This window comes from Gadus macrocephalus, chromosome 9, assembly GCF_031168955.1.
Source record: "Gadus macrocephalus chromosome 9, ASM3116895v1".
Lineage (NCBI taxonomy): Eukaryota > Metazoa > Chordata > Actinopteri > Gadiformes > Gadidae > Gadus > Gadus macrocephalus.
The window spans coordinates 10066745-10076452 of NC_082390.1; the positions used below are offsets into that span (position 1 = coordinate 10066745).

Consider the following 9708-nt stretch of genomic DNA (forward strand, 5'->3'; position numbering starts at 1 on the left):
TACCACACCAGGGTGGACGTCCTGATAGACGAGGCGGTGGCGGACATGGTGTCCTCGCTCGTTACCAAGGTAACGCAAGTCACAACCCACCGCATGTTGTAGCGAGGAGCAGGAAGAGGAGGTGCCAACTGTTTCTCCTTTCCCACTCTCCTCTCCTCTCTCCTCCAATCCTCTCTCCTCCTCCTCTTTTCCCTTCTCTCCTTTCTCTCTCCACTCTCCCCTCCCCCCTCCTCCTTTCTCCCCTCACCCCTCCTCCTCTCTCCCCTCCCCTCCCCTCCCCTCCCCTCTCCCCCTCCAGCTCTGTGCAGTATTGGAGGTGGTGCTCAGCAAGCTCTCAAGATACGATGAGGGAACGCTCTTCTCCTCCATTCTCTCCTTCACGGTAAGTCTGCTAAAGCCACGCCCTGTCTGGCCACACCCCCTCCACCCCGAGAATGCCGAGCTGTTCCTTTCAGTGTTCAGGAGAAAAGCAACATATGATTATGGAAACCTGATCTGATCTGAGTTTAATGCCATCTCCTCCTCCTTTTCCTCTCCCCATCCTTCCCCCCCTCCTCCTCCTCCTCCTCCCGTTTTTCCAAGACTAAAACTGCTGCCAAGTATGTGGAGGTTCCCGTGAGTGTTTCCACTCACTCTTCTCACGTCTCTTGTCTGTATAAACTAATGTTTTATTGTTTTATCAGATAATCTGACGTCTGATCGTAACGTTGAATCTGTGAGCCACCGGTCTGACATCCCTGTCACCGTGATGTCAATCTGACGATGTCACTCTGATGATGTCACTCTGACGAGGTCATTCTGACGATGTCACTGTTACGATGCTGTGATGTCACTGGTTGACGTTGTTGTATTCCAGATGTTTGTCTTGTGGTTGTTTGTTTAACTACAGATGTTTGTGTTGTTGTTGTTTACCTCCAGACGTTTTGTTTCCATGTTTCCCGACTGCTGTAGTTTGCGACCCATATCCTGCAGACGACAGACCATAATATTTTCATATTCACATCCTTTCCTTATTGCCCTATCAGATAATAGTACTATCATACTGAATAGTTTATCATTAAACTGCATATATGTGTGTATATTACCACATAATGTTGCGATATAACATAACGCAGTGTATATTACTACTTAATACTGTGTATATATAACACTTATATAACAACATAACACTTTGTATATTAATACATTATACTGCGTATATATCACAACACTGTATATTAATCCATGATATTGGGTGGATATATACATAACAATACTCATGTAGTAATATAAACCCAGGCACTGACGGATACAGACCAGGTTGTTGAGCTTTTGGGAGTACAGTTAATTCACCCAGAATTTTAGAAGGTCTCAGAGCTAGTTTAAGTACTTCATGTAGTACTTTATGTCGTACTTTATGTAGTACAGGTATTTCTAAAGGTAAGCCTCTCTAACAGGTGGGGAACGAAACACAAACTCTTTGTTAAGACCTCACACACACACACACACACACACACACACACACACACACACACACACACACACACACACACACACACACACACACACACACACACACACACACACACACACACACACACACACACACACACACACACCTGGCCAGCGGGAGAATGCGGTAACAGGATGTAGGTGTAGCTGTAATTATCTCCCACTCTCACCTTGCTAAACCAGACATCCTCACCTTTGCAGCCGCTTTAATCCCCCACACACACACACACAAACACACAGACACACACACACACAAACACACAGACACACACACACACAAACACACAGACACACACACCTCCAGCCTCTGTTGCGTGCTAAGGTGTGATTAATGTGACACTCTAACTTAGTTCTGCTGGAGACGTCCACACGAACAAAAGATTAAGACCAGAGAGAATTTCCATTTCTCTTTTGTCTTAAAGTCTTTGATTATCCAAAATACTTTGTTAAAGTATTTATCCTTTGATAGATAGATAGATAGATAGATAGATAGATAGATAGATAAATACTTTAATAATCCCAGAGGGAAATTATTTAAATTTATTTGTTTCATGTAGGATATGCTATGACATGTAGATGTTTATGTTTCATGCCATTGAAGCTGTTTTTAATGGAAGAGTGTATCTAGAAAGGTACGGACTCAAAGCTATAAAGGTACGGACTCAAAGCTATAAAGGTACAGACTCATAGACATGGAGGTACAGACTCAAAGCTATAAAGGTACAGACTCAAAGCTATAAAGGTACAGACTCATAGACATGGAGGTACAGACTCAAAGCTATAAAGGTACAGACTCAAAGCTATAAAGGTACAGACTCATAGACATGGAGGTACAGACTCAAAGCTATAAAGGTACAGACTCACAGCTATAGAGGTACAGACTCATAGCAATGGAGGTACAGACTCAAACTTCTCGAGAAAGGTACAGATTCCTAGTTATAAAGACTCATAGCTAAAGAGGTATAGACTCATAGCTAAAGAGGTATAGACTCATAGCTAAAGAGGTATAGACTCATAGCTAAAGAGGTATAGACTCATAGCTATAGAGGTACAGACTCATAGCCTTAAAGTAAGGTAAAGATTCATAGGTATAGAGGTACAGACTCATAGCTATAAAGTAACGTAAAGATTTATAGCTATAGAGGTACAGGCTCATAGCTATAGAGGTACAGACTCATAGCTATAGAGGAAGGTACAGGCTCATAGCTATAGAGGTACAGGCTCATAGCTATAGAGGTACAGACTCATAGCTATAGAGGAAGGTACAGGCTCATAGCTATAGAGGTACAGGCTCATAGCTATAGAGGTACAGACTCATAGTTATAGAGGTACAGACTCATAGTTATAAAAGTACAGTCCTGTCTGCCTTGAAGTACTTCAAAAATGTGAGCTGTGGTACTCCCTGTCGCAGTTGAGCTATTTCCTGTGGTACTTCCTGTGTGAGCTGAGCCCCTTCCTGTGTCCCTCCTGCAGAAGCCCGGTCTGGACCTGGCTGACGGCTACATCTCATTCGTGCGTCAGAACCAGGACATCCTGCGGGAGCGAATCAGTGACGAGCTCTACACCCAGAAGGTGTTTGATGTGAGTATGGATCCTGAAACACATCAACACCTGAGGGGGGGGGGGGGGGGGGGCGAGGGGTCAGAGGTGAACTTTGTCTTTTTGAGCCACTCTGTGGATTCAACGCTTATGATGATGACGATGATGATGGTTGAGGGACGATGTTGATGATGGTGTTGGTGATGATGATGATGATGATGATGGTAGTTGTGATGATGATGATGATTTTGATGGTAGTGATGGGGTTTCCACGGTAACCAAGCTTGTCTGAAGATGACACACAGAGCAGATGACCTCCTCCCTGTAGGGGGAGGGAGGGGGGATGGAGGGGGAAGGGGAGATTGGGGGAGGGAGTAGGGGGGAGAGGAGCTAATGGTGCTGACACTCACACAGTCACGCACACACTGAGAACAGAAAGTCTACACACACTAGCACACACGTACAGAAACGCGTGCACACACACTTATGCACACTCCACTAATACAAGTGTGTGTGTATCTATACATAGATATATCCATATAGTTAGATATACATAGGTTTATGTATAAAGATATATACACACGCACGTGTACGTGTGTGTGTGTGTGTGTGTGTGTGTGAGAGAGAGACTGAGTGAGATAGAAGCAGCAGGCGTGTGTTTGTGTGTGTGTGTGTGTCTGAGTGAGAGAGATAGGCAGCAGCAGGTGTGTGTCTCAGCGTGTATCTAACCTATCTGTGTGTCATGCTGTGTGTGTGTCCATGCATGCGTGCAGGGCAGTGTGTGTGCATGCTTGCGTGTGCGTCCACCTCTATTTGTTTGTGTATAAGCACTCAGCGGGGGTTTCACCCAATCAGAGGAGGAGAACCCATCTCAGTGAACTGACCTCCTGAAGCCCCGCCCCTTAATACATCTTCTTCCATGCGCTAAATATATAAACATATAAAAATACATCTTCATCTGTTTCCTCTCTCCTCCTCTCCTTCCCTCCTGAGAGGAGAGAGAGGAAGAGAGGAGGGTCCTCTCTCTCCTCTTCTCTTCCTCCCTCCCTCCTGTCTCCTAGCTGGTCTGCTCTCCTCTCTCCTCTCCTCTCCTCTCCTCTCCTCTCCTCTCCTCCTCCTCCTCCTCCTCCTCCTCCTCCTCCTCTTCCTCTTTCTCTTCCTGACTCCTAGCTCCTCTCCTGTCCTCTCCTCCCTCTGTCTCCTAGCCGGTCTCCTCTCCTCTCCTCCCCCTCCCCCTGTCTCCTAGCCGCTCTCCTCTCTCCTCTCTCCTCTCCTCCCCCTCCCCCCCCCCCCCCTGCCGGTCTGCTCTCAGGCTCTAATGCGTTCAATAAAGTGTCTCCATTCCGCTGAGCGTCTCGGGGGCCGGGGGGCCGGGGCCGCGTGGCGACGCCGGGGGGCCGGGGCCGCGTGGCGACGCCGGGGGCCCCAGTTAGGAGCTCATTGGACGCTTTAGAGGAGATGAGATGGAATCTCTGAGCTGAAATGATTCTGCTGAATGCACTCCCAGATCTCTGACCGACAGGTGCCTTACTGGAGAGACAGACAGATGGACTGGCGGAGAGACAGGAAGAGAGACAGACAGACATGCGGACTGACAGACATGTGGATAGACAGACAGATAGAGAGACAGACAGACTGAAAGGTAGAGAGACAGGCAGACATGCGGACAGACAGACAGGTAGAGAGACAGACAGACTGAAAGGTAGAGAGACAGGCAGAAATTCGGACAGACAGACAGACAGACAGACAGACAGACAGACAGACAGAAAGGTAGAGAGACAGGCAGTCATGCGAACTGACGGACAAACAGACAGACGCAGTAAAGAGGTCCTTAAGGAGCAGGTCCGGTGAGGAGGCCTACAGGCAGACTGTGGACGTTGGGGATCGAACCCAGAGCCTCTGAGCCGGGAGGGGGCGTGGTCCCATGAAGGGGCGTGGTCCCAGGGCAGGTGGGCCGTCACCCCAGCTGACAGCCACAGCTCCGTGACAACGCCCGACGACGCCATGACAACAGCGCTGTAACCGGAGCCCCGTGTGAGCCGACCAAGAATGTGTTTGTCTCTCAGAGCAGACGTCCACCTGAGACTGGGGGGATCAGACCTCCTCCTCATGGGGGGGGGGGGGGTCAGCTCCTCCACTAGAGGGGGGGTCAGACCTCCTCCCCATAGAGGGGGGGTCAGACCTCCTCCACTAGAGGGGGGGTCAGACCTCCTCATGGAGGGGGGGGGGTCAGACCTCCACTAGAGGGGGGGTCAGACCTCACCCCCATAGAGAGGGGGGTCAGACCTCCTCATGGAGGGGGGGGTCAGACCTCCTCCACTAGAGGGGGGGTCAGACCTCCTCATGGAGGGGGGGGGTCAGACCTCCTCCACTAGAGGGGGGGTCAGACATCCTCATGGAGGGGGGGGGGACAGACCTCCTTCTCATGGAGGGGGGGTCAGATATCCTCCTCCCTGAGACCCTCCTCTTCAGATAATGGAGGGGGGGGGGGAGGGAGGAGGGAGGGGTCTCTCCGTTGGGCCGGGGGACGGGGGGATCTGATCTGACGGACGTCCTGCGCCGTCTGACCAGAGGGACGGTGCACAGCTCTGTCCCTCTGTCTGTCTGACCGTGTCACACAGACAGAGGGGCGGTGTGGAGCTCTATCACGCGCACACACACACACACACACACACACACACACACACACACACACACACACACACACACACACACACACACACACACACACACACACACACACACACACACACACACACACCTTTTCCTTTAACTTCATAGTACAGTTATTATAGGCTATATGTAGGCTTCCAACCGAATTTACATCCATTCATGCATATATATATATTTTTTCTTCTTATATATATATATATATATATATATATATATATATACAGTATATATAATAATTTTAAAAAAAAATCGAGTGAGAAAACATGTGTACATATATACCTGTCAACAAGCCCTCAGGCTGACTGTGGACCAGGCGTCCTTCAGAGCTCACGTTCTTCAGTGCGGACAACCTTATTGTTCAGCACTTACACACCTTTCTTCTGTTGTGTGTGTGTGTGTGTGTGTGCGTGTGTGTGTGTGCGTGCGTGTGTGTGTAGCTGTGGTACAGCAGCTCAGTGAAGGCGGCGTGTGTGTGGCTGACGGACAGGATGGACCTCCAGCTCCACGTCTACCAGCTGAAGACCCTCATCAGGATCGTCAAGGTAACCGCCTCCCGCCGCCGCCCCATTGGCCCACATGCTGATAAATATAGATGAGCTACACAGGTTTTAACACCGACCATCAGAATGAGCATAGCTTTATTTAAAGGTGTTTGATAAAAAGCTGGACTCCTTATGTATATATATATATATATATATATATATATATATATATATATATAAATAGAAAATTATATAGAGAAATACATTCTAATAACTCGTTCTAATGAATTGTTTTCCATGTTTGTATTTTCCTGTCATTCAATAAATAATTGAATGACAGGAAGATAAAGACATAATCAGCTAATAGAGAGATGGATCAATAGATAAGATACCTGATCATAAACTCATGGATCATCCTAAGGGGAGGGATAAAACCCTTAACACTATGCGCCCTAGAGCAAAATGACCCTTGACCCCTACTGCGCCTGAACGACCTTTCTCTGGTCCATGAGATATTCTGCTGTGAAGGTGTGTTCCAGATGCGCTGTACACCTCCCGCACGAGCTGCTCATGTGACGTCATTTCCTGGCTTGCAGCACTTATGGAGTTCCCGTTTGTCTTTGTGATTGTGTATGTCATTGGCTAGTCGTTGTTATTGTTAGCTACATTTGCCTCTTTAGCAAACCGGCTTGAAAACAAACAACACAACTTTACATTGTATTGCACGCACAGCAAGACCGTGCAATGCATAAATAGGTGACCGGATTAAAGCAGCAATGTAATCAATTGTGTAAGGGCATTTACAATCAACTTAGAATGACCAACGTGGTAGAAATACAAAGAAAATAAATCTCATTACGGGCGCAGACATTTTTGTTGTTGAGTCGTACGGCCACCCTCGGTGAACTCGCTGGACGCTCAGAATCCCGAGTGGGACAAACCAAAAGGGGGCGTCTCTCCGTGAAATGCCCCAAGAAAGCTGGGCGATTTCCCACTTTGCAACTCGTGCGGGCGGTCTACTAGGCATCTGGAACACACCATGAGTTGGTGAGCAGTAACGAGTGTTAACGCGGGACTCTGGGTGCAGAAGACGTACCGGGACTTCCGGCTGCAGGGCGTGGGAGACGCGGCGCTGAGGACCCCCAGCTACGAGACGCTGCTGAGCCGCCTGACGGTGGAGGAGGCCACGCTGGCAGTCCGCTGCCCCGGGGGGCCGGACGCCCTGCAGGGGGTCTCCATGAGGGACAGCGACCAGGAGGACGACTGACCGCCTCCTCACGCCACGCCTCCTCCTCAAGCCCCGCCCCCGCCTTCTCCTCCTGCCACGCCTCCTCCTCACGCCCCCTATCCTCCTCCTCACCCCACTCCCCTGCCTCCTCAGCACCCATTACCCAGCAGCTGCCCCCCTCCCCAGGGGTTTGTTTGTGTGTGTGTGTGTGTGTGTGTGTGTGTGTGTGTGTGTGTGTGTGTGTGTGTGTGTGTGTGTGTGTGTGTGTGTGTGTGTGTGTGTGTGTGTGTGTGTGTGTGTGTGGGGGGGCACGACAGAGGCTCTACTGGGGGGTCCTGGGGGCCTACGTCTCCAGAATTAGGAGATATTAAGGAGTCAACTGTTCATGGTGTCGTTCTTTACTTGACGTTTCTGTGAACACTTCCTGTCTTTTACCAATTGGGAAGCGGCCTCAGTCTTTTAGCCAATAGGAGGCCAGTGTGTGCTCCAGTGAAGATGAGTGTTGTGGTGCTTTAGGTTCAAACTGCTCTCTGCCCGGTAACTCAAGATGTCTCCCATTGCTCCCCGTCAGCCCTCCTCCCCAGGATGTGATCTTGTGGTATATTCTATATCTGCCTTGTTTTCTCCTGTCTATTCAGGTGTGTCAAATGTTTTAATTGAATCCAAATCATAATTAAAGTGGTTCTAAAGACGTCACGTGCTGAAGCTGTTTAACTGATCTGGTTTGTGCTCATAAGGTGTTCACACACACACACACACACACACACACACACACACACACACACCAAAACGCATGCACACACACAGACTCACAAGTACGCGTACACGCACAAACACACAAGTACAAGCACACACATTCAATCAAATTATTATGTGTATTAAAATCTGCCAAATAACAAATCGGATTTAGTAGTATAAATAATGGATTCATTACTAGATCATTTATAAATAATCTATCTACAAAGGAGCAGCATCAATTATTTAAATGAGCAGAATGCATTTATTTTAGGTATTCATATATTACAGTGTTTTTAACAGTAGCAATATTCTTTATAAAGCAATCGGTTAGGCTATTAGTACAAAAGATATTTACATGAAAACAAAATGAGGTTTAGAATTGTTTTATGGTTCAGGTTCAAATGATTTTTGTCGATGATAATTGACATAGGATAGTGTTAAAAGAGGAACCCGTTTTCCTCAGTCAGAACTTGGGAATTTTATTAACGCAGATCGGATCGTAAATTTATGAAGTGCAACGCGTCGCGTTAGAGTCATACCGGCCCGGTTCACATCCACGTCCCGTTAGAGGACCAAACCGGCCCGGTTTCACCGTCACCAGTCGGCCCGTCAGCAGAGCTTCATAACCTCTTAATAAATGTTCACATCAGATAGCCTATGTGGAGTAACGTCGTTATTTTAATAATTCAAACTTCAGATTCCTAAAGTCAACAAAAAAAAAAAAAACAACAGCAGGTTTAATCTGCACGTTTCGTTCCCGACGTTAGAATGAATGAGTGATGAATGAAGTTATTAATGGATTAATTTCTGTGAAATTTCTTCCGTTTGGCGCGCGGGCGGCGGTCTGCAGATTAGCGAGGCGCTGGAGCGCAATTAAAGAGATTTAGACGCGAAGTCAAATCATTAGACTGATGGTTTTGAAGACTTCTCCCATCCTAATCCTCCCCCAAACGGTGGACAAAAGGTGGGACGGGCCGCGATGAGCGGGCGGTGGGGGGGGAAATGTGAGCCCCGCGGAAGACGCGCCTCGCCGCGTCCGCGCCGTGTCCTGCGCCCTGCTCATTTAGAGGCGCTGATTAGAAACCACTTGACACCCAATTACCTCCCGACGCTCCACGGCGGGAGAATCACACGGCGACAATACCGTAATACGATAATAACATCTGAGTGTCATAATAATAATAATATCACACGGTACGGTAGTTATATGATAATAATAATAAAACACTCTATAACACTCTAAACACTCTCTAGGCCAACTCTATAAGAATAATATCTTAGCATCATAATAACATCTTAGTGTCATAATAATAACATCTTAGTGTCATAATTATAATATCTTGTCATAATTATAACATCTTAGTGTAATAATAACAACATAGTGTCATAACGTCGCAATAATAACATTACCATCATATAATAATAACATCTTAGTGTCATAATAATAAAAACATCACATTAATAACAAGACCATCATATAATAATAATATCTTAGTGTCATATAATATCACGTTCATAACAATACAATCGTATAATAACATCTTAATGTGATAATGA

At 47.3% G+C, this 9708-nt stretch overlaps 1 protein-coding gene across 1 annotated transcript in view; it reads left to right on the plus strand.

Annotated features, from left to right (window-relative positions):
- Window positions 1-8109, plus strand: part of cadps2 (Ca++-dependent secretion activator 2) — a 59584-nt gene extending 51475 nt beyond the window's left edge. Inside the window, exons 23-28 of the mRNA XM_060060612.1 lie at window positions 1-69; window positions 299-382; window positions 583-615; window positions 2965-3072; window positions 6141-6245; window positions 7273-8109. The exon at window positions 1-69 is cut by the window's left edge and continues 3 nt beyond it. Of these exons, the coding sequence (XP_059916595.1) occupies window positions 1-69; window positions 299-382; window positions 583-615; window positions 2965-3072; window positions 6141-6245; window positions 7273-7452 (579 nt within the window). The 3' untranslated portion in view covers window positions 7453-8109. The remainder of the gene's footprint in view (window positions 70-298; window positions 383-582; window positions 616-2964; window positions 3073-6140; window positions 6246-7272) is intronic.
- Window positions 8110-9708: the final 1599 nt, after the last annotated feature.